We start from the raw sequence: 26,151 nt of genomic DNA, 5'->3' as shown, positions 1-26,151 counted from the left end.
AATGAAAAGGCAGACTTCTCTTGAATTACAGGCAGAGCATATGCTTCAGCTTGTTAAACAAGTAAAACTGGTCAGGCTAATCCAGTTTCAATAATCTGAATTTAACTAAAATGAAATATGAAATAAAAACGCATGCATACTGAACAGATTATCAAGAAGAATATTCAGTAAATCAGTATTCCAGTAGTAGGCTACTTTACATGAAACCTTAATCACAAGGCTGACATAACAGGCTTATAGGTTTGGGGGAATCAATGGGAAAACTGGGGATGCTTTTTGCTCCTGACAAGAGTCGCAAAGTCTGGAGTAATGGTAGACAAAGCAACTCTGAGGTCGTGCTCAACGTCCAATCTGTTCCTCTGCTTTGCGTTCAGCTGGACCAGAGCTGAGAAACCACTTTCACAAAGATAGGTAGTGCTGAATGGGAGGATGATTTTGATTGCATGAGTGGCAAGGGCTGGATACTCAGTCATCACAGTACTGCACCAAAAGCGACTGAGGCTTACCTCTGCAAATGTCTTTTTCAGCGTCTGATCACATGACAGGTCTGACTCTCTTCGTTGCTTGGCAACATGACGCTTTCCATGTCTATCCTGAACGGATCACGGACCCAGTCGTTGTCCTCGGGTTTCTTCGGGAAGTAGTCCTTAAACCGCTCCTGCAGTTTAGTGAGATGTGCAGCAATCGTTTTTTTCAGAGCATTTTTGCTTGCAGTGTCCATTTGTTGTGCCTCATGACAAGCATTGAGAAACATGTCAAGTCTATTTTTGGAAACATGATTCGCCCACAATCCAAGCTTCTTTTTGAATGCATCGACTTTATCAGACTGTTCAAAAATATTGTGTCGCCTCCCTTGCATAGACACATTTAACGTGTTAAACACATCAGCGAGGTAAGCAACTTGAGCGAGCCACACATCGTCGCTTAACAGGTCGGCAAGAGGCGACTTGTTTTCTGATAGGAAAGCTGCTATTTCTGTTCTAAGTTCATAGAAGCGTGAGAGCACCTTTCCCCTCGAAAGCCAGCGGACTTCTGCATGATACAGCACCTGTACATGCTCACTGCCCAGGTCATAACATCACTTTTGAAAGCACCGTGCGTTCTTGGGGCTCCGTTTAATGTGGTGGACCACTTTGATGACATCTTTCAAAGTTTCATGAAGCACTGGCACCATATCCTTGGCTGCTAACGCCTCCCGATGCAGAAAACAGTGGCTCCAGGTAGCACTCGGTGCCTTTTCAAGTATTCGCTTCACCACCCCGGAATGTCTCCGTCATGCAGGCAGCGCCATCAGTTGTAATCCCAACGCACATATCCCAGTTTAACCCCACCGAGCCCAGATACAAATCCACACTACTGAAAATGTCCTCTGCCGTTGTAGTGGTGGGAAGGTCTCTGCTGCAGAGAAATTGCTCCTCCAAGTCCCCTTCCCACACATGCCTCACAAAAACAAGTAAAATCGCATGGCTAGAACTGTCTGTGGATTCGTCCATCTGTAATGAATAGTGATCACTTTTCTTGATGCGAGCTGTGGTCTGTTGTTTTATGTCGTCGGACATGTCTTGAATCCGCCTGCTTATGGTATCATTTGACAGCGGTATCGTTTTCAGCTTATCGGCTGCAGGCTGTCCCAGCACCTCTCTCGCCATGTCAACAGCTGCAGGTAAGATGAGGTCTTCTGCGATGGTGTGGGGCTTCTTTTGTTTGGCAATGCGGTGAGCTACGTGGTAAGATGCACGCAGGGCCTCCTCTTGCTTAGAACATGAAGACGTTAGGCACTTTTGCGACGCCCTAGATGACTGTCTTTGGTAACGCTTTAGAATACAGCCCGCAAATAACCATGTAACTACAAGGTAACAAGACTGTACTTATAGTATAACTACAGGGTAACAAGACTGTACTTATAGTATAACTACAGGGTAACAAGACTGTACTTATAGTATAACTACAGGGTAACAAGACTGTACTTATAGTGTAACTACAGGGTAACAAGACTACTTATAGTATAACTACAGGGTAACAAGACTGTACTTATAGTATAACTACAGGGTAACAAGACTACTTATAGTATAACTACAGGGTAACAAGACTGTACTTATAGTATAACTACAGGGTAACAAGACTGTACTTATAGTATAACTACAGGGTAACAAGACTGTACTTATAGTGTAACTACAGGGTAACAAGACTGTACTTATAGTATAACTACAGGGTAACAAGACTACTTATAGTATAACTACAGGGTAACAAGACTGTACTTATAGTATAACTACAGGGTAACAAGACTGTACTTATAGTATAACTACAGGGTAACAAGACTGTACTTATAGTGTAACTACAGGGTAACAAGACTACTTATAGTATAACTACAGGGTAACAAGACTGTACTGTACTTATAGTGTAACTACAGGGTAACAAGACTGTACTGTACTTATAGTGCAACTACAGGGTAACAAGACTGTACTGTACTTATAGTGTAACTACAGGGTAACAAGACTGTACTTACAGTATAACTACAGGGTAACAAGACTGTACTTATAGTATAACTACAGGCTAACAAGACTGTACTTATAGTGTAACTACAGGGTAACAAGACTGTACTTATAGTATAACTACAGGGTAACAAGACTGTACTTATAGTGTAACTACAGGGTAACAAGACTGTACTTATAGTGTAACTACAGGGTAACAAGACTGTACTTATAGTAGAACTACAGGGTAACAAGACTACTTATAGTATAACTACAGGGTAACAAGACTGTACTGTACTTATAGTGTAACTACAGGGTAACAATACTGTACTGTACTTATAGTGTAACTACAGGGTAACAAGACTGTACTGTACTTATAGTGTAACTACAGGGTAACAAGACTGTACTTACAGTATAACTACAGGGTAACAAGACTGTACTTATAGTATAACTACAGGCTAACAAGACTGTACTTATAGTGTAACTACAGGGTAACAAGACTTTACTTATAGTGTAACTACAGGGTAACAAGACTGTACTTATAGTGTAACTACAGGGTAACAAGACTGTACTTATAGTGTAACTACAGGGTAACAAGACTGTACTTATAGTATAACTACAGGGTAACAAGACTGTACTTATAGTGTAACTACAGGGTAACAAGACTACTTATAGTGTAACTACAGGGTAACAGGACTGTACTTATAGTGTAACTACAGGGTAACAAGACTGTACTTATAGTATAACTACAGGGTAACAAGACTGTACTTATAGTGTAACTACAGGGTGACAAGACTGTACTTATAGTGTAACTACAGGGTAACAAGACTGTACTTATAGTATAACTACAGGCTAACAAGACTGTACTTATAGTATAACTACAGGCTAACAAGACTGTACTTGTAGTATAACTACAGGCTAACAAATCTGTACTTATAGTGTAACTACAGGGTAACAAGACTACTTATAGTGTAACTACAGGGTAACAAGACTGTACTTATAGTATAACTACAGGGTAACAAGACTACTTATAGTGTAACTACAGGGTAACAAGACTGTACTTATAGTGTAACTACAGGGTAACAAGACTGTACTTATAGTATAACTACAGGGTAACAAGACTGTACTTATAGTATAACTACAGGGTAACAAGACTGTACTTATAGTGTAACTACAGGGTAACAAGACTACTTATAGTGTAACTACAGGGTAACAAGACTGTACTTATAGTATAACTACAGGGTAACAAGACTACTTATAGTGTAACTACAGGGTAACAAGACTGTACTTATAGTGTAACTACAGGGTAACAAGACTGTACTTATAGTATAACTACAGGGTAACAAGACTGTACTTATAGTATAACTACAGGGTAACAAGACTGTGCTTATAGTGTAACTACAGGGTAACAAGACTGTACTTATAGTATAACTACAGGGTAACAAGACTACTTATAGTATAACTACAGGGTAACAAGACTGTACTGTACTTATAGTGTAACTACAGGGTAACAAGACTGTACTTATAGTGTAACTACAGGGTAACAAGACTGTACTTACAGTATAACTAGAGGGTAACAGTGTAACTACAGGGTAACAAGACTGTACTTATAGTATAACTACAGGGTAACAAGACTGTACTTATAGTATAACTACAGGCTAACAAGACTGTACTTATAGTGTAACTACAGGGTAACAAGACTGTACTTATAGTGTAACTACAGGGTAACAAGACTGTACTTATAGTGTAACTACAGGGTAACAAGACTGTACTTATAGTGTAACTACAGGGTAACAAGACTGTACTTATAGTATAACTACAGGGTAACAAGACTGTACTTATAGTGTAACTACAGGGTAACAAGACTGTACTTATAGTGTAACTACAGGGTAACAAGACTGTACTTATAGTATAACTACAGGGTAACAAGACTGTACTTATAGTATAACTACAGGGTAACAAGACTGTACTTATAGTATAACTACAGGGTAACAAGACTGTACTTATAGTGTAACTACAGGGTAACAAGACTGTACTTATAGTGTAACTACAGGGTAACAAGACTGTACTTATAGTGTAACTACAGGGTAACAGGACTGTACTTATAGTGTAACTACAGGGTAACAGGACTGTACTTATAGTGTAACTACAGGGTAACAAGACTGTACTTATAGTGTAACTACAGGGTAACAAGACTGTACTTATAGTATAACTACAGGGTAACAAGACTGTACTTATAGTGTAACTACAGGGTAACAAGACTGTACTTATAGTATACCGTAACTACAGGGTAACAAGACTGTACTTATAGTATAACTACAGGGTAACAAGACTGTACTTATAGTGTAACTACAGGGTAACAAGACTGTACTTATAGTGTAACTACAGGGTAACAGGACTGTACTTATAGTGTAACTACAGGGTAACAGGACTGTACTTATAGTGTAACTACAGGGTAACAAGACTGTACTTATAGTGTAACTACAGGGTAACAAGACTGTACTTATAGTATAACTACAGGGTAACAAGACTGTACTTATAGTGTAACTACAGGGTAACAAGACTGTACTTATAGTGTAACTACAGGGTACCACACTTGTACTTATAGTGCAACTACAGGGGAGCAGGCTGTATTCTAAACTTTAGAATAGAATACAGCCCGCGCCCCTGTAGTTAAGTACAGATCTTGTTACCCTGTAGTTATACTATAAGTACAGATCTTGTTACCCTGTAGTTGATCTGTACTATAAGTACAGATCTTGTTACCCTGTAGTTGATCTGTACTATAAGTACAGATCTTGTTACCCTGTAGTTATACTATAAGTACAGTCTTGTTACCTTGTAGTTACATTACTTGCGGGCTGTATTCTAAAGCGTTACCCTGTCTTTCAGAGGCTCTACTAGCGGGCTCATTTTTAAAGCTAGAGTGAAGATGCAGGTTTCATCATATGAAACTATGACAACCATGTCATTCTAGCTTGTCAGGAAGGGGCTAAATAATGCTCCAAACTAAAGCGCCCGGCTTGGAGCCTTGGCGCCGACAGCGAGACTGTGCATACTTGAACGTAACTTGTCCAAAACGTTATCGTGTCGTTTACCAATAACTTGCAATCATGTCGCTGGGGGAACATTTTATTGTCCCTCCATTTCAAAACTCATTCCGGTGAGCCTGCAGAAGGCTTTGCTAGATGAGGGACAAGCACGTCAAATGAGGAAATGGCATTTCCTCATTCCTCACAACAAGGAGTTGACGGCGCAGAGTCACATTTTCAACGAGCTGCACGCCCCCTACGCCGAGAGGACGCCCAGCTGCGGCAACCCCCTCGGCGCAGTCAGTGCCGCCGATTTCGCTCAAGCATAATTTGCACTTAAGGCAAAATTTTGGATTGTCCTTTTTTTATATTTCATAGATTATAACATTGGATATTTGAATGATATTGAGTGCCGAACTGGAAATGTCCCAGATTTTCATTAAAAAAATCTGGTCACCTTAAATTATATATCCGGAATGGAAATCGTAGTGACGTAATTCGTCTACTTCCCCACAACGTTGAAATATGCTGCTCCCACAACGGCTATAAGATATTCAGATAAAAATCTGCACAGTGTGCATTGAGCAGCATTCCATATAGCCTATGGTATGTCCAGATTCAACGATTTTTGCTACATTGAAGGGAAAAAAATAACGACCTCATGTGAGTTTCGATCCCAGCGCGCTGGCTTCAGAGTCCTCTGTCTTAACCACTAGGCTGTTGATTTGTAGTTGTTTCTGTTAGGGATGGGCGCGAGTACTCGGGTACTCGAGCACTCTGCACGGGCGTCAAGTCAGCCAGAATGTACAAGTACGTCGTCCGCTTTGTTGCTTTCAAAATAAAACGGTTATTGTAACGTAACCTTAACATCATGAGTATTTTGATACAAGGTTTGCTGCTTCATTCGTTGAAATACCTTTTCTCCTCCAACGTGCATCAATAAGCTATTTACTTTTGTTTAAGTAACATTATTTTGGAAGTTTTAACCGGAAGTTTTCCAGCTCATCCATGGTGGCTGGAGATATTCCCCCGAATGAGACGCACACTTCTTCATAGCGCACGCCCAATAAAACTAATTCAAAACTTTGCAGTAACGCTAGTTTACTGACTACACTGTCGTTTCCCATAACGGTAGTCACAAGAAATGTCGAGAATCACTTTTTGGGAGACAATCGCTTCATGGTGATCACTATTCAGCTGCAGCTGTAACGTTAATCACACTGGTCAGTTTTCACTTTTTGGCAGAACACCAGACCTTGTAATCCGTGGATTTATGTTAGTGTAACAGTGATCATAAAGTAAAATGGATGATACTGGACAATAACCTGACATTGCTGGACAATGGACATGTAGGCTATTGGAAATGCATTCGCATGTTTCACAACTTGTCTGCTCCAAAGCGCTAATGCCATCCATCCAACCATCGGAGATACTGTCTGAGGTAGGCTTTAGATGTTCGCTTAGCATCACCTAATATCACAGTCAGTCCCTCTCCTGACAAAAAATGCTCCAGGTAGCGCTTTTTCCATGCAAAAATGCAAACGTTATGTGTGAACAGCCCCATATACAGCAAATTACCCCTGCTCAGTCATTACCATAGTAATCACACAGACCCCCCTCCCCCGCGCGAGTGCTCGAGCACTCGTTCATAATAGAAGGAGAGTACTCAAGTATTTAAATTGCTTAAAATGCCCATCCCTAGTTTCTGTCTGCATTTTGTAATATATACTGTCCTCAACATGGAAGACTTAGTTTTAACATGACGGTCCTTACTGGAACTTGCATTGCGAGACTGCCTCACTGATTCAGTTTCATGATTCCAACCAGCGATGAGACCGGTATATTTTTATATCATATATGATGATTGACCATTTACAAATGCGGACATCTCCAACATTACTTTGTGGAATGCGAGGCAGCTCATTCACTGAATCGCCTAACGTTAAACAACCCTGAAACACACATTACCAAACGTTCTTTGTTTGAGAATGCTGGCAACACTAGGCTATGTCATCAAAATAAAATGTCACCATGTCTGTAAATTACCTGTGTGCCTTGAAAATAAGGTGGTTCAAAATAAAGTGGTTAAATGCAAACCACATTTTCTTCTGATGTTTTTTATTAATAAAAACAGGTCATTAAAAATTATCAATAATTATCGATATCGACTGATATTAAATATTTTATATCGATATACTTTTTAGCTATATCGCCCAGCCCTAATTCTACGTCCCCTGCACTGTCTGCGTCTTTTGGCCTCATGGTACTTCGATTTTGAGTTAGTTATCAAGCCTCACTGCCCACATCCTGGGACTCACGCCAGAAAAGGGGCAGCAAATACATTAAATGCAGAGGAGAAGAGATGATGCAGGGGCAGAAAATAATGCTTTGGAACGCCAACATTTACATTGCGTGCCATTCACATGCAAGGCATTAACCCGCCTCACTTCGAGGGTTGCTCTATCGGCTAAACGGGATGGCTTGGCAACTGTTTGACCAAAGAAAAAGCCAGTAGTTTGTGGATATCAGTGGCGTTTTTGGCCAATCTAAAAGGGGCTACAGAGGGACAGCTCTCCAATTATAGTACTGTAGTAGGATTAGGCTACATTTTAATCTCTCACAATGAATATGAAGACATGTTATTCAATTTATTGCCTGTCAGAGTAGCTACTCAATGTACTGTATCTTCAGGCAGTATTGCAAAATTAATTTGCTATTTCACAATAGAGAATGCAATATAGGCAGACAGACATGTGAATTGACATAATTTATTTACATTGTTTTCTTTTTTCTAGATCACTGGATTGGGCCTGTGTGCATGTTGAAAAATAAGGAAACATGGCTTGTACAAATCAGTCGGCCTTAGAATACATCAGGACTGCCAGAGTCCACCTTGTTGGAGGATTACAGAGTCTCTCAGTTATTGTGGAGAACCTTTATCAGAAAGGCGTTCTCAATGAGGAAGAGGTTAGTAAAATACAGATAGAGGCAGATGACTTCGACAAAGCCAGAAATATACTGGACTGGGTCACAAAGAAAGGGGAAAAAGCCTGCTATGAGTTACTAAAGATTATTGAAATCACGAGGAAGAGGACCTTAGAGAGGCCATCCCATCACAGTAGCTTTGACCTGGACCTCTGGATCAGCTGCTTTCCTTTCAGAGAGGACACAGAGATGGATGAGGACACAGAGATGGATGTGACGTACTTAAAAGGTATTTCAAAGATTAGTGGTTGGTTATGTGTCATATATTCATTATTGAACACAGTGATGTGATGATTACATATGCATTTTGAATATTGATTTATCAATGTGGAATTAATCCATGATTCATTTAGCAATATATATATATTGGCTCATCAGTCAATTCACAGTTCATTAATTTATTATTACTGTACTTTCCTTTCAGGCCCAAAACCATGCCACAAATACCAGGCAAAGTTGAAGTCAAAAGCACAAAAGATATCAGATGAAAAATGGAGCAAAAGCAAAGACCTTTCAAACAATACGACCCCTAACCTGTCTTACCATTCACTTGTATTAGATACAGAAGAACACATTCCATCTAAAATAATAAGCGCCAGGAGCAGAAAAGGCAAGAAAATTTGTTCTAAAAAGCTGAAGACATACATCCCCGAGGACAAAAAAGGAACCGCAACCTCCCCCACTGACCTTCTGAAAAGACGTGAGAAAAAGATCCTCTTGGTTGGGAAGCCTGGCATTGGAAAGACAGCAGTCACCCATCAGATGTTGAAACTGTGGGCAGAAAGAGACAACAAGGAACTAGACTACATGTTCTATTTTGACATGAGAGAAACATCCAGCATCACAAGTACCATGAGTTTGGAGGAGCTTCTTTTCAGTGTCAGTGAACCAGATATGGGCAAAGAAGAGGTCCTACAGGATATAAAGGAGAACTCTGACAATGTTCTCATCATTTTTGATGGAGTCACAGATCTTTCTTTGCCAGTGGTGAAGAAACTTGTAGCGAAGGAACATCTACCTGATGCAAAGATTGTGATGACCTGCAGACCAGAGGTTGAGTCAGAAGCTTTCCTGTCACGTTGGGCTTCTCTCAGAGTGGAGGTAAAGGGCTTCAGCCAACAGTCCATCGAAGCATACTTATCTCAAATGCTCAGGACTGAGCACCTGAGCCGTGTTTTGAGCAACTTGGAATTGTTCACACTTTGCCATGTCCCGATGTATGCACTGATGGTAGTTGCCTGCTTTTCCTTTCCAATATATTCTCAACAACCATGCACGGTAACTGAGCTATATACACATATATGTATCAACAACCTGCGTTTATGCCGTGATAAAAACGATGGCGAAACAAAATATGAAGAACTTAATCACTATATTAGCAACAATCGTGAAGGAATACTGTCTTTGGCTGAGGCTGCTTTTCTTGCAACTAAAGCAAAATCTGTGAACTTGGAGGAAGACAGATGTGAAGACAGCCGTGTTCATTTTGGCTTTCTGAAGACGCTCAGTCCTACTGATTGGAAAAACTCAACTGCTTTTCTCCACTACACGATGCAGGAGTTTTTTGCAGGGCTGTGGCTCTTGAAGAATCCAGAAAACATACCAGGTGTTTTACAACAGTGCCTGACTGAGGGGATGAAACACATGAAACATTTGGTCCCTTTTATGTGTGGATTGTTGAATGACAAGAATGTAGACATGTTGAAGTGTCTGATTCCAGCTGAGCAGGTCAAGGACACAACGAAGTGGCTCTTCAAAGAATTGGTAGACAGATTTGTCCCTCGCCTACTCGACCCAGATCACAGTGACACTGAGGACAGTCCTCAGTTCTGTTCTGTCCTCAGTGACAGTGATGTCCTCAGTGACACTGAGGACAGTGAGCTTGATATCAATATACTGTTCTTATGCCAAAGCCTGTATGAAGCTCAGTCGACTGAAGCCTGCCTCTACCTTCTGGACAAACTGGACTATTGTCTTGATTTGAATGGAGAGAGTCTTGATCCTTACCAGTGCTGTGCTGTGTCCTATGTAATCAGCCAATCTAAAGAGAGGAAAATAATGCTGAAGCTTGAGGATGTAATGGTATTAGAACAAGGATTGAGACCATCATCCAGCTGCCTCAAGAATGTCCAATGGTATGGGTGAGCATGTATTTTGAGTTTCACAGCATTGCTTAGGCTACAACATTACAACTAGGTTAGTCTGGTACCACTCATACACTGCTTGAATCACCTATTTGAATTGTCTCATGTTTTTAATATAATATACTATTGGCCCATTTCCACCACTGGTATTGTTGCAGCCCCGCCTTTCTCGACTCACTTTTTTGTAGCTTTCCACCAGTCAAAAACCGGTACAGCCCGGGTTGTACTCTTCATAGTTCATTCTTCATAGTTAATACTATGAAGAAATAGCCAATCCAATCTCCTCGCTGATGGTCTCATTTGCTCATGTAGGTCAGAGGCACCAGTATTTCAACCAGAAAAAAGTTCTGTGTAGGGATTTAATTTTAGCGTTATAAGCGAATGGCAGATATGCTTCGTCACTATGATGACCAGTTGTGGGCAGAGGGCAGATTGAGCGAGTACTTGTGGTGGAAGCAAACACTACTTCAGGTCGAGACGAGTAAAGCCAAGTTGAAACGAGCCGTACTATGCTACCATGTGGTGGAAATGCCATATATGTCCACATTGTATGAGAGAATTGATAATCTTAACATTTTACCTCGCATGTACAGTGTTGGGAGTAACTGTAATTAAACTACTTTTTGCAGTAACTAGTAACTAATAATTACTTTTTCAAATTTAGTAACGCAATTAATTGCTTAAATTTATTATCCGGTTTATGGTCCTTAGACCTAATCTGGGATGAGACGCCGCAGCTGCAGTCAGAGCCTATACAGTAGGTTCCCCATCTTGGGGTCGCATGGATTTTTTATTTTTTTTATACCCCACACACAATTTAAAACTACCTAAGAGGATTAGGGCCGGTGTGCGTGTGTGTGTTTGTTTAGGTCAGGATTCTGAGAATAAAGTTAGAATTCTGAGTTTGTTTAATGTCAGAATTCTGGAAAAAAGAAGAAGGGAGGGGAAAATATAAATTTGAGGAAAAAAGGCAGAATTCTGAGGTTAAAGGCAGAATTCTCAGATTAAAGTCAGAAATCTGAGAAAAAAGTAATCTTTCAGAGTCTTATGTCAGAATTCTGAGATTGAAGTCAGAATTCTGAGAAAAAAGATGAGATGTGACATCACTGATGATATTACCAATGTACTGGAATTTGAATGTCTGCGGTCCCTACATTTTTGTGCTGTCAAAGTGGGGGCACAAGCCAAAAAAGGTTTGGAACCCCTGCCCAGCTATAGGCTATAAGCCTCCCCAATAAGCAAATGTTCAAGCATCCCATGGAGGTACAATGATAGATAACATTTGACAGTATGTCTTATCCCACACTGTGCCACAGCAACACTAAAATAATGTTTCATTAATAAGACAATCAAATCAGACATTAAAAGTAAGGCAAAAGTTACTTTCCCTTTTAACTAATAATTACTTTTATTATGCAGCAGTACTAGTAACTGTAATTTTCAGTAACTTGCCCAACACAGCTCATGTCTACGAACTAATGAACCTGGCTCTTCTGACCTGTTGCTAGGTCTGAAGTCTAGCTCACTGCAGGCTGCAGATGATCGGTTAGAATCACCCAGATGCGTCTCACTTTTAGAGCATGCATAGCTCACCAAAATGTGTTCATACATACACCGCCACCCGGATGCCCTCTAGATAACTCCCGAGTTCTAAGGCATGTCTGAAAGCGGCTATATAGTGTGATGGAGGAAGATGTGGCAAGGCTGTAAAGTGGGCTCTGATTGGCCCAAAATGTGGGTATAGACAGAGAGTGCATGGAGAATGAAGGGGAAAGGGGAAAGAGTCACCTCAAGATGGGCCTTTTTCACATATTGTACCATTAATCCACATAGGCTGTCATAATGATAGTGTAGAGTTGAACACCTGAATAATGAGGGGACGGTCTCTCTTCAAATCCTCTGATGACAGGTGTGACTGGTCCATCAGCCTCTCAGAGAGAAAGGCCTCCCTCCTCCTGGAAGTGCTGAAACTTCAATCAGAGAAGAAACCAGTGGAGCTGACAGGCTGGTCAGATGAAGAGAGTGAAGTGTGGAGTTTCCTACAGTGTCTGCCTCACATCTCACAGCTCAGGTAAATTAATTATCATTGTCATAATTTCAGTCAACATATGAAAATTCACGCAGATACATTATGGGCCCTATCTTCGCAAAAGCGGTAATTTAGCGTTTGCGCTCGTTTAACGCCATGCGCAATGCAAATTGAGGGCGGGCACAAGCGCATACCTGTTATAATTGCACTGGGCATAGGCGTGCCACATGCCAAAGCAGGCGTTTCAGCGCTAAAATGTGGGGATAGATGGCATTATCCTATCGTCAGCAGCGCGCAATTACTTTGCGCTAAGAGCTTTGAAAAGGACCTCTTATGCGCTAAATACCTCGCTGCGCTGGATCGCACCATAATCTCCGTGCAGCGCAGCGCAGAAACGTCATTACGCACGGACGTGCCACCCCAGTACATCAAATTCTGCTGCTAAAATTGGGTAACCAGCAGATTATTCGGTGAGGCAATCAACTATAATTCACTGAGAAACTTTTATCACATTGCAAGGAGGGGTTATGGTAAATGAATTAAGAAAACTTGTACATTGTAGCCTACTTGCAATAGACTATTCACCTTCACCTGCTATAACCCGGAGGGTCGTTGGCATCACAGCTGATCTGGCACAAGCCTCGGCACGAGTCGAGTTTTAATTGAGCCCACTGTAAATCCTCAAATTTTTTCTTTTGTCTCTGCCATTTACCCGCTGCAAACATGTTTCTATTCTCCCACCCCAGTCAACAAAATAACCTGAATTGCATCAAAACTCAGATGTTTTTAACAGGTATATGATGTGATGGTGTCGTTATGAGATAAAGATAATATATACAGTCAATAGGCCTACACCTATCCAAATTACGCATGGGAAGAATTACAGCATGCCTCACGCAAACTGTATTACATGGACAGCAAGACGGGAATCTGGTTTGATTGATCTAACGCCCAGGCATTGCCAGGCCACACCTGTGAATAATTCTGGTGGTTAACACCGCCCAAATCCCGTTTGTGCCGTGCATAAATGATTTGGCACGCCTCTAATCTGCGTTTGCGCCCGTTGTTGTGACGAGTTATGCTTCCCTGCACCACCATGCATCGCCACCATATTTTGGGGCTGTTTTAACTTAAAAACAGGGAGGTCACATCTACCAAAACAATTATATCATTTTTAAACAGTTATGTTTCTGTATAAATCATTACAATATGTTCCCGTGAGGTGGGGATGTGTTTTGCTGCTGTCTGGCGGGGGTGCAAAACTCGCCATAACACCTGGACAGCGGACTGCAATCTTCCCTGCTTTCAGACACGCGCAAACAGGTGCGCAAACGCTAATAGGGGATATCGCCTGTACGAAGATAGGGCCCTATGTTATTGTCATTCCCATTTTAATCATGGCATTTAAGTACCGGTATGTCAGTTTGTCATGGTTGTCTTTAGTTTGCAGAGATCTTGAAAGTTTGGAAAATGATTGATTTTAGCCATGTTTTCAAGGTTAGGAATACCGGTATGCTTGCATTTGAATATGCTCCTTGAAAAGTTCTTGATTTTCATCATAATCTGACGTTTCATCGACACAATCACTCATGTAATGCCTGAAATGCAACGATCCCGTCGTCATATTTATTGTCACCTGGCGTCTCACACAAGACGCTGAGCAGACAGCGGAGTGGACCGGCGCTACATTAACACTTTGAGTGCCACGGCCCTTGGGCAAAAGGTTGCTTGCTGTGCCACATAGGCCGCAATGCATTTTAAAACAGTCATATAATTTCTTTAATAATTACTATGTAAACACTGAACACGCACAAATAACGATGAGACTCTCTTCTATCACCTGCAAAAAAAAGTTTATTGATCCCATTTTCCGTTCTTTAGTTATGAGCCGGAGAAGATAGCTTGATTGAAGCAAAAACAGCCCTTTTTTTCTACGAGCTGAGATAATGAGCCTTTTGTGAAATTAAACATTTCAAGCACATCACTGACTCTGAAGCTAATTTTCTGATGTCTGGGTCTGTCTGGGTGAAGTGTATGCTGCTCTGCGTGCCCCACCTCCCCCCCTCCTCCCCCCCCCCCCCCGTTGTGGGAGGAGTGTCTCTCTGCTCTGCTCGGCTGTTTGCTTTGCGTGTGCTCAGCACTGAAAAAGTCCGCTAGATCCAGCTTTTTTACAGCCGCGTGTACCAGCTCTCATGCTTCCAGTTGAGAATAATAACAAATCCACGGCTGATCATGCGAATGGGCTGTTGCAGCGGACACCGAGGTGCTCAATTGTGATAGCAGATTGGCTGCTGCAGGGGCACAGCTAAACGTTATGCTTCAATGAAGCAGCTGCATACGGACGGATGCGATGCGATTTCCTTTTCCCCAACGACTTCTTCTGTGTTTTACTCCACGTTCTCTCATCTGGAGAGCGCTGTCGCCACCTAAGGGTTCTGTAAAATAGGTTAGACACATTCAATAGCTCTCATATTGTAAGAGGCGATGTAAGAAGCTGAGATGGACACCCCCCCGTCAAAAAAACAATTTCGAGTTATTGACGCCATTTGGCGTCGCTGGCACTCTACGGTAAATTTCTAATGACGCCATATGGCGTCGCTGGCACTCAATGTGTTAACTGACATGGGCTCTGAAATCAAAAGGAGCATTTTTCTGTTCAGCTCCGCCTCATGAAGCTGGGAATATGCTTGACGTTTGGCCCGGCCGCACGGAAATGAGAGACACTGAATCCTGAGAGAAAACGTGTGGAGCTTTTATGCTCTGTACAGGTTTCTGCTCGTGGAAGTGAGTGGGAGTCTTGAAAACTCCACTTTGTCCGCCCAGCCGCGTCCGCGTAGTTACAAAATTCGGGGTGTGCACGGCCAGGCGAAAACCGTCCTCACAGGAGCCTTGCAGAGGGGCGTGTCTGCTCATTTGAAGTCAAGTTTTCCGCACGGACACTCGCGGTCCTCGCCGATGCAGGAAGCATAATTCCAGCTTGAGGGTGACCATCTGCTCTCAGCGCTTTGAAAGTCCTTGAAATGTGCTTGAATTTTACTCTTAAAAAGCTGTACGAACCCTGTTATTTCCTCCTTGTTGCAGTTTTGCACGTCAATGTCGAAAACAGTCAGAAGGAGCCAAGTTCTTGGGGAATCTCTTCTGTCGAGCAGCAGAGAGGGAACAACAGACCGGACAGAAGATATTGGAGCTGTTATCATCAGTGTGCAGTTACAACACATTCCCTCTCACTTGGGCTGATAATGAGTACAAGTGTGATTTCCTACTGGACCTGTACTCCCATGTGAAGGACTATGAGACTCAAACAGGCAGGAGTGTCCTTCCAGCATTACAGTCAGTTTACCAGTCAGCTCCTGCAGTCTGGACCATCAACCTCTCACAGAGAAAGGCCTTCCTCCTCCTGGAAGTGCTGAAACTCCAATCAGAGAAGAAACCAGTGGAGCTGACAGGCTGGTCAGATGAAGAGAGTGAACTGTGGAGTTTCCTACAGTGTCTGCCTCACATCTCACGGCTCAGGTAAATGGATTATCATTGCCATAATTTCAGTCAACATATGAAAATAATCTCACTTACCAGTATGATTTTGAGGATATTTTGCCTGATTAAATCACTATTTCACGCAGATACATTATGGGCCCTATCTTCCCAAAAGCGGTAATTTAGCGTTTGTGCTCGTTTAACGCCGTTCGCAATGCAAATTGAGGGCGGGCACAAGCGCATGCCTGTTATAATTGCACTGGGCATAGGCGTGCCACATGCCAAAGCAGGTGTTTCAGCACTAAAATGTGGGGATAGATGGCATTATCCTATCGTCAGCAGCGCGCAATTACTTTGCGCTAAGAGCTTTGAAAAGGACCTCTTATGCGCTAAATACCTCGCTGCGCTGGATCGCACCATAATCTCCGTGCAGCGCAGCGCAGAAACGTCATTACGCACGGACGTGCCACCGCAGTACATCAAATTCTGCTGCTAAAATTGGGTAACCAGCAGATTATTTGGTGAGGCAATCAACTATAATTCACTGAGAAACTTTTATCACATTGCAAGGAGGGGTTATGGTAAATGAATTAAGAAAACTTGTACATTGTAGCCTACTTGCAATAGACTATTCACCTTCACCTGCTATAACCCGGAGGGTCGTTGGCATCACAGCTGATCTGGCACAAGCCTCGGCACGAGTCGAGTTTTAATTGAGTCCACTGTAAATCCTCAAATTTTTTCTTTTGTCTCTGCCATTTACCCGCTGCAAACATGTTTCTATTCTCCCACCCCAGTCAACAAAATAACCTGAATTGCATCAAAACTCAGATGTTTTTAACAGGTATATGATGTGATGGTGTCGTTATGAGATGAAGATAATATATACAGTCAATAGGCCTACACCTATCCAAATTACGCATGGGAAGAATTACAGCATGCCTCACGCAAACTGTATTACATGGACAGCAAGACGGGAATCTGGTTTGATTGATGTAATGCCCAGGCATTGCCAGGCCACACCTGTGAATAATTCTGGTGGTTAACACCGCCCAAATCCCGTTTGTGCCGTGCATAAATGATTTGGCACGCCTCTAATCTGCGTTTGCGCCCGTTGTTGTGATGAGTTATGCTTCCCTGCACCACCATGCATCGCCACCATATTTTGGGACTGTTTTAATTTAAAAACAGGGAGGTCACATCTACCAAAACAATTATATCATTTTTAAACAGCTATGTTTCTGTATAAATCATTACAATATGTTCCCGTGAGGTGGGGATGCGTTTTGCTGCTGTCTGGCGGGGGTGCAAAACTCGCCATAACACCTGGACAGCGGACTGCAATCTTCCCTGCTTTAAGACACGCGCAAACAGGTGCGCAAACGCTAATAGGGGATATCGCCTGTACGAAGATAGGGCCCTATGTTATTGTCATTCCCATTTTAATCATGGCATTTAAGTATGTCAGTTTGTCATGGTTGTCTTTAGTTTGCAGAGATCTTGAAAGTTTGGAAAATGATTGATTTTAGCCATGTTTTCAAGGTTAGGAATACCGGTATGCTTGAATTTGAATATGCTCCTTGAAAAGTTCTTGATTTTCATCATAATCTGACGTTTCATCGACACAATCACTCATGTAATGCCTGAAATGCAACGATCCCGTCGTCATATTTATTGTCACCTGGCGTCTCACACAAGACGCTGAGCAGACAGCGGAGTGGACCGGCGCTACATTAACTGACATGGGCTCTGAAATCAAAAGGAGCATTTTTCTGTTCAGCTCCGCCTCATGAAGCTGGGAATATGCTTGACGTTTGGCCCGGCCGCACGGAAATGAGAGACACTGAATCCTGAGAGAAAACGTGTGGAGCTTTTATGCTCTGTACAGGTTTCTGCTCATGGAAGTGAGCGGGAGTCTTGAAAACTCTTTGTCCGCCCAGCCGTGTCCGCGTAGTTACAAAATTCGGGGTGTGCACGGCCAGGTGAAAACCGTCCACACAGGAGCCTTGCAGAGGGGCGTGTCTGCTGATTTGAAGTCAGTTTTCCGCACGGACACTCGCGGTCCTCGCCAATGCAGGAAGCATAATTCCAGCTTGAGGGTGACCATCTGCTCTCAGCGCTTTGAAAGTCCTTGAAATGTGCTTGAATTTTACTCTTAAAAAGCTGTACGAACCCTGTTATTTCCTCCTTGTTGCAGTTTTGCACCTCAATGGCCAAAACAGTCAGAAGGAGCCAAGTTCTTGGGGAATCTCTTCTGTCGAGCAGCAGAGAGGGAACAACAGACCGGAGAGAAGATACTGGAGCTGTTATCATCAGTGTGCAGTTACAACACATTCCCTCTCATTTGGGCTGATGATAATGATAATTATTATGAGTACAAGTGTGATTTCCTACTGGACCTGTACTCCCATGTGAAGGACTATGAGACTCAAACAGGCAGGAGTGTCCTTCCAGCATTACAGTCAGTTTACCAGTCAGCTCCTGCAGTCTGGTCCATCGACCTCTCACAGAGAAAGGCCTCCCTCCTCCTGGAAGTGCTGAAACTCCAATCAGAGAAGAAACCAGTGGAGCTGACAGGCTGGTCAGATGAAGAGAGTGAAGTGTGGAGTTTCCTACAGTGTCTGCCTCACATCTCACGGCTCAGGTAAATGGATTATCATTGCCATAATTTCAGTCAACATATGAAAATAATCTCACTTACCCAGTATGATTTTGAGGATATTTTGCCTGATTAAATCACTATTTCACGCAGATACATTATGGGCCCTATCTTCCCAAAAGCGGTAATTTAGCATTTGCGCTCGTTTAACGCCGTTCGCAATGCAAATTGAGGGCGGGCACAAGCGCATGCCTGTTATAATTGCACTGGGCATAGGCGTGCCACATGCCAAAGCAGGCGTTTCAGCGCTAAAATGTGGGGATAGATGGCATTATCCTATCGTCAGCAGCGCGCAATTACTTTGCGCTAAGAGCTTTGAAAAGGACCTCTTACGCGCTAAATACCTCGCTGAGCTGGATCGCACCATAATCTCCGTGCAGCGCAGCGCAGAAACGTCATTACGCACGGACGTGCCACCCCAGTACATCAAATTCTGCTGCTAAAATTGGGTAACCAGCAGATTATTCAGTGAGGCAATCAACTATAATTCGCTGAGAAACTTTTATCACATTGCAAGGAGGGGTTATGGTAAATTAATTGAGAAAACTTGTACATTGTAGCCTACTTGCAATAGGCTATTCACCTATTCACTATTCAGACTATCAAAATAATCGTTTGTGGCAGCTGCCACAAACGATTATTTTATATATATATATATATATATATATATATATATATATATATATATATATATATATATATATATATATATACTAGGGGTGTCAAAAGTGGTGTCAAAAATAATAGATCATAAGATGCATCGCGATGCGGACGTGCACGATTCTGCATCGATTCACAAATGTAAAAAAAAAAAAAAAATGTCTTTTTTTTTTATAATCAAAATTTCTGTTGACATTCAGATTTTAAAGCACTTTCTAAGTCAAAAAGGGAGTTGATATTTATCTGACTGCTTGTATTAATTGATGAAAAAGTAGCCATGTGCAGTAATAATACAGAAAATTGAGGATTTGATACTTGGAGCTGCAATACTTTGAGCTGTATCGAGATGCATCGTGGAATCGAATCGTTGACAGATTAATCGTAATCGAATTGTGAGGCCAGTGAAGATTCACAGCCCTAATATATACATATATATATATATACATATACATATATATATATATATATATATATATATATATGTATATGTATATATATATGTATATATACATACACACACACACACACACACACACACACACACACACACACACACAGTTAGGGCTTTCACACCGGCAGAGCTCCGTTCCGGTTCCCAAACCCAAATTTGAACCGGCCGGCGCGTTCAGACCGAAAAAATAATTGGTTCGGAACCTGAAAAGTTGGTTCTCAGCGGAACCAAAAAATAGTTGGTTTTTCCTTGGGAACCGTGACATCATCAGTGGCCGTGTCTCATTCTAGGCTGTGAAAACGAGCAGGAAGGAGAAGAAGGCAGTGACAACATGGAGAATAATAATTTGCAGTGGTCTCCTGAGGAAACCAAATGTCTAGTGGCGATTTGGGCATTTACAGAATCTCAAGAAAAGCTAGAAAGCAGTACAAGAAAGAGCAAGTCGTATGCCGAACTTGTGGAAGAGATGGCCAAGGCTGGGTTCACTCAAACGCCAGACCAAATAATTAATAAACTTAAAAAACTGAAGAAGGATTACCGAATAATGTCCTCCCACTTTGGTTCCGCTTAAACTGGTGTGAACGCGGGCTGGTTCGCCAGAAAGCACCAAGGTTCTGAGACTCCAGAACGGAGCCAGAGCCAGAACCAGAACCGTTTCTGTCTGAAAGCGGTAACATGTGTGTGTGCATGTGTGCATGTATGTATAGTACTAGGTTTAGTTATTTATTTAGTTAATTATTTCAAAACAATATTTAACCATGAGGAAAGTTTTTTTTATTCCCAGTCAGGGCCTGTAGATAAATCCATTATAATTTACTGGGGGGGGGGGGGGGCAGCCAACCTCCTACAACTTCCTAGAATAAAGCATACATTCAGTATTTCAACTGCCTTTAAACATCAAAATGCAGATTAAAACATGGTGACAATTTACGTGAAGCAACATTTAACATTGTCCAATTAAAACATCTGCCTTTCAGTTCGGATTCCAAAACATATAAGGTGGATTTTAATAACGTGTTTTTCTACACAGTACATTATAATGCAAATTGACATGTAAAACCTTAGTGATGTGATGCTTTCTATATCAGTAATGTTTTATATTTCAGTTTTTGGTGATCAAGGCTCTCCCTTTATGTTTTGAACCCTCTGCAGATTCACTGTTCCTCAGAATCAAACAAGATCCCTTGTAGAGGAGAGAAAGAAGGAAACATTTCTAATGAATCTGTGTCTGCAAGCAGCGCTCCATGAGAGGACCACCATACAAAGTTACATAGACAAGGTGTTTTCACTCTCTACATGTTGGTATCAGAAATGGGATTTCCTCCTGGACCTTTACTCCCATGTGAAGGACTATGAGACTCAAACAGGCAGGAGTGTCCTTCCAGCACTGCAGTCAGTTTACCAGTCAGCTCCTGCAGTCTGGACCATCAACCTCTCAGAGAGAAAGGCCTCCCTCCTCCTGGAAGTGCTGAAGCTCCAATCAGAGAAGAAACCAGTGGAGCTGACAGGCTGGTCAGATGAAGAGAGTGAAGTGTGGAGTTTCCTACAGTGTCTGCCTCACATCTCACAGCTCAGGTACATTAATTATCATTGTCATAATTTCAGTCAACATATGAAAATAATCTCACTTGCGAGTATGTTTTGAACCCTCTGCAGATTCACTGTTCCTCAGAATCAAACAAGATCCCTTGTAGAGGAGAGAAAGAAGGAAACATTTCTAATGAATCTGTGTCTGCAAGCAGCGCTCCATGAGAGGACCACCATACAAAGTTACATAGACAAGGTGTTTTCACTCTCTACATGTTGGTATCAGAAATGGGATTTCCTCCTGGACCTTTACTCCCATGTGAAGGACTATGAGACTCAAACAGGCAGGAGTGTCCTTCCAGCACTGCAGTCAGTTTACCAGTCAGCTCCTGCAGTCTGGACCATCAACCTCTCAGAGAGAAAGGCCTCCCTCCTCCTGGAAGTGCTGAAGCTCCAATCAGAGAAGAAACCAGTGGAGCTGACAGGCTGGTCAGATGAAGAGAGTGAAGTGTGGAGTTTCCTACAGTGTCTGCCTCACATCTCACAGCTCAGGTACATTAATTATCATTGTCATAATTTCAGTCAACATATGAAAATAATCTCACTTGCGAGTATGTTTTGAACCCTCTGCAGATTCACTGTTCCTCAGAATCAAACAAGATCCCTTGTAGAGGAGAGAAAGAAGGAAACATTTCTAATGAATCTGTGTCTGCAAGCAGCGCTCCATGAGAGGACCACCATACAAAGTTACATAGACAAGGTGTTTTCACTCTCTACATGTTGGTATCAGAAATGTGATTTCCTCCTGGACCTTTACTCCCATGTGAAGGAATATGAGACTCAAACAGGCAGGAGTGTCCTTCCAGCACTGCAGTCAGTTTACCAGTCAGCTCCTGCAGTCTGGAGAAGTCTGGAGAAGAAACCAGTGGAGCTGACAGGCTGGTCAGATGAAGACAGTGAAGTGTGGAGTTTCCAGCAGAGACAGGTCACAGCGGGCCACCCCTCAACCACAGACACCCTGCCAGCCCATTCTCACCTTCACCTCCAGGATTCCCCAACCAACACTGAGGAAAGCCCAGCAGAAGATGCATGTAAGGGATTTGTGTCACTAACCATGTCAGTGCAGAAGCACACTTCCACAGAAGAAATGGTGCTAGAGGCCACAGCCGGCCATCTCTCAGCCAAGGATGAAAACTCGCCCCCTGACCCAATCCCGGCAGAGGTGTTGGTGTTCTACAAAGCCCCGGTTTATCCTGATCTTAGGTCCTTCCTTAATGTGTTATTGCTTCCTGGAAACATTAAGCTCAGAGATGTGTTGAACAAAAGGAACGAACGAAATGGAGATGAGATGTTCATAGAGATCCCCTCACAGTGTATACTACACCCACAACAGAAATACACACTGTCCACTTCTCCTGAGGATACATCAATAGTAATACAACCACATAAGGCAGAATTTTGCCGTGGATACTACCACAACTACTTCAACACATTTCAAGTCGTTTTAGAGCCAGCCATGAAATATATTGAACTGTTTCTAAAAGACAGTACTCATTCCAAGTGTGTATGGCAAGGGCTATTTGAGTTTTCATCAGCTGTCAAAAAAAGGTGGTCCCAGGTTCAGAGCAATCAGTGTTCCAACAGGCTGTGGAACATGCGGAGCAGGTTTATCAGTGCGATATCAGGACCTGTGCTCGCAGCTCTGCTGGACAAGCTTTTTGAGAAAGGGGTGATAAATGATGCTGAGAGGGAGGAAGCAGCCGAGATGCACCAGAGAAGAGATAAAGCGTGTTTTGTCATTGACACAGTAAGGAAGAAAGGGGAAGCTGCAAGTTCAGAGATGATGGCATTTCTGTGTGAGATTGACCCTTTCTTGAGTGGGCATCTTCAGTTGATTTGAAACAAAAAGAACAAGGACAATGTACTGGATGTTGAATGAATGTTTGTTTATTTCGAACATTAACATAAAAGGCAATATAAAAAATAAGTATAATAATAATAATACACAATACATTAAAAACATTTTAAAACATTAAAACAAAAAAAGGAAAAAACAATAATGTACAATATTAATCATAATTGCAATAAAAAATAACAGTATTTGTTCGAAGAGGAGTAGGAAGCCTCTGCTTATCTGGTCCTACCCCTATTTAATTCCAAAATAAACTTAAATCAGGTCTCTGTCATCATTCTATTTGATTACTTTTCATATTTTCTTATTTCCCTTTTAACCTGGGCCATAATGTACCCTATTACCATGTGCCCTCACCCCTCCCCCCCCCCCCCCCGCCGCCTCCTCTTCTCTGTATCCCTCAATCATAATATTTTTTAACTTTTTCTTAAACAGTATAATAGTTCTACTTTGTTTTATTTTATCATCCAAACTGTTCCACAGAGTCACTCCACCAAATGAAATGCTCATGCTCTTCAAATTTGTACGAACATAGCGTTTCTCAAAATTATTTTTCCCTCTTAAATTATACCCACATTCTTTGTCCTTAAATAACTTTTGAATGTTACAGGGGAGTAAATGATTCTTTGCTTTGTACATTGTTTGAGCAGTTTTGAACTTGACAAGATCCATAAACTTGAGACACTTGGAATTCAGAAATAATATATTTGTATGTATGTTCCCTGTACCCAACATGGTGTACATTTCTCAATGCTCTTTTTTGGAGTATACATAATGGTTGTAAAGTTGTTTTATAGGCATTCCCCCAAACCTCCACACATTAAGTCAAATACGGCAGTACAAGTGAACAATATAAAATGTACAACACCCTTTGTTCCAGTATATGTTTGGCTTTCCCCAACACAGCAATGCACCTTGAGAGTTTGGATCTTACATATTTTACCTTTGGCTTCCAAGAAACTTTACAGTCTAGTATACCCCTAGAAATTTTATTTCGTATACCCGCTCAATATCTACCTGGTCCACAACCAGTTGCACAAACCGAAAATCATTAATTTGGTTTTATTCAAATTCAATGATAATCAATTACATCAAACCATGTTTTTAATTTATTTATTTCTATTTTAACCATTGCTAAGATCTGCTCTAAATTATCTCCGGAACAAAGGATGTTGGTATCATCTGCAAATATGACCAATTTAAATAATTTTGATAATTTATATATATCATTTATATATAAAATAAACAATATTGACCAAGTACTGACCCCTGCGGGACTCCACATATAATGTCTAAGCATGATGATTTGTGATCTCCCAACTGTACAAATTGTTGCCTGTTGCTGATATAGCTTTTTAACCACTTAAGCCCCACTCCTCTGATCCCATACCTTTCCATTTTACTAAGCAATATATCATGATTAATTGTATCAAACGCTTTCTTTAAATCTATAAATATTCCTACAGCATACTTTTCCTTATCTATACAATTAGTTATTTCCTCTGTTAGCTCCATTAATGCCATAGCTGTTGACCTGTTGGCTCTAAATCCATATTGGCTATCCGATAACAAGTTATGTTTCTCGATAAAGTTGTCTAATCTATGAATGAAAAGTTTTTCTAAGATTTTAGAGAATTGTGATAGTAGGGACACGGGTCTATAATTAGTAAATTGATGCTTATCCCCTGTTTTATATACAGGGATCACCTTTGCAATTTTCATTTTACCTGGAAATATGCCCATTTGAAATGACAAGTTAAAGATGTGACTTAATGGTTTTGCAACACCCTCAACCACTTCCTTTACCATGGTCATATCAAACCCATTCCAGTCAGTTGAAGTTTTTTTCTTGCAGGTGTTAATAATATCAACAATTTCTTTTTCATCAACAGCTCTTAAGAAAATGGAGTGTGAATTTATATCTATGCCATCTGCCGCTGCCCCCCCTTCTCTTGACCGATCAGGGATTCCATCTGCCAATCTTGGTCCCACGTTTACAAAAAAATCATTTAACTCATTAACCACCTCATTCATGTTGTTTATCGTATTATTATTATCAATAAAATAATCAGGGTAATTATTATTTGCAGTTCCTTTTCTAATAATATTATTTAATATGTTCCATATCCCTTTGCTATTATTTTTCTTTTTCTCTAATAATTTATTATAATATTCCTTCTTGCAACTCCTCATAATATTTGTAAACTTATTTTTATATGTTTTATACTTTAATTCAGCTTCATTGGTTCTATTTTTTATGAATTTCCTATATAATAAATTCTTTTTTTTGCTGGCATTCTGTAACCCCTTTGTAATCCAAGGTGATTCAATGTGTCTACGCTTGTTTGCTCGACCACGAGAATAAGTGTCACGAAAGACATGGCACACAAACAATTACTTCCGTTGCCTCAGCCTGCCATCAAAAATAAAAGCACGCAGAGCTCAGTACTGCGTAGCTGGTTACAACATGAATTTCGACTTTTATTCTGAAAGTCTTGGCCGGAAACAATATGTTTTCTCGTGGCTACCTTGACAGTGGCCCAGTAGCACACTCACAGTGCGCTTTTGCCTACCGTATTTCGGATTACCAGGGGCAATGCAGCGGATGCCAGATTGGGTAAACCCATGGGCAAGCCTCTTTTAGGCTACTGTCAATTTGAGTTTACCCGTGAGCACCAAGCATCAATCACTCGATCAGCCAGCCACGAGAGGAACCTCCATAAAATAGCGTAGCCTACACTACTACACTAGTAACAAGTAATCAGAATGATAGCGTACTGATAGACTACAGCACAGCTGCTGAAATC

At 41.4% G+C, this 26,151-nt stretch overlaps 1 protein-coding gene across 1 annotated transcript; it reads left to right on the top strand.

The window, feature by feature from the left end:
- Positions 1 to 1,647: 1,647 nt before the first annotated feature.
- Positions 1,648 to 25,524, top strand: LOC310792273 (uncharacterized protein; the record flags this gene model as incomplete). Its single annotated transcript, XM_083653995.1, has 9 exons — positions 1,648 to 1,663; positions 8,337 to 8,717; positions 8,913 to 10,629; positions 12,542 to 12,703; positions 15,743 to 16,174; positions 18,333 to 18,779; positions 21,058 to 21,480; positions 21,562 to 21,984; positions 22,066 to 25,524. The coding sequence occupies 9 exons, from the start codon at positions 1,648 to 1,650 to the stop codon at positions 23,330 to 23,332; spliced, it is 5,268 nt and encodes a 1,755-aa protein (XP_083510121.1). The 3' UTR covers positions 23,333 to 25,524.
- Positions 25,525 to 26,151: the final 627 nt, after the last annotated feature.

This window comes from Poromitra crassiceps (assembly GCF_964638095.1).
Source record: "Poromitra crassiceps genome assembly, chromosome: 17".
Classification (NCBI taxonomy): domain Eukaryota; kingdom Metazoa; phylum Chordata; class Actinopteri; order Beryciformes; family Melamphaidae; genus Poromitra; species Poromitra crassiceps.
This window is presented reverse-complemented; position numbering and strand designations above follow the sequence as displayed.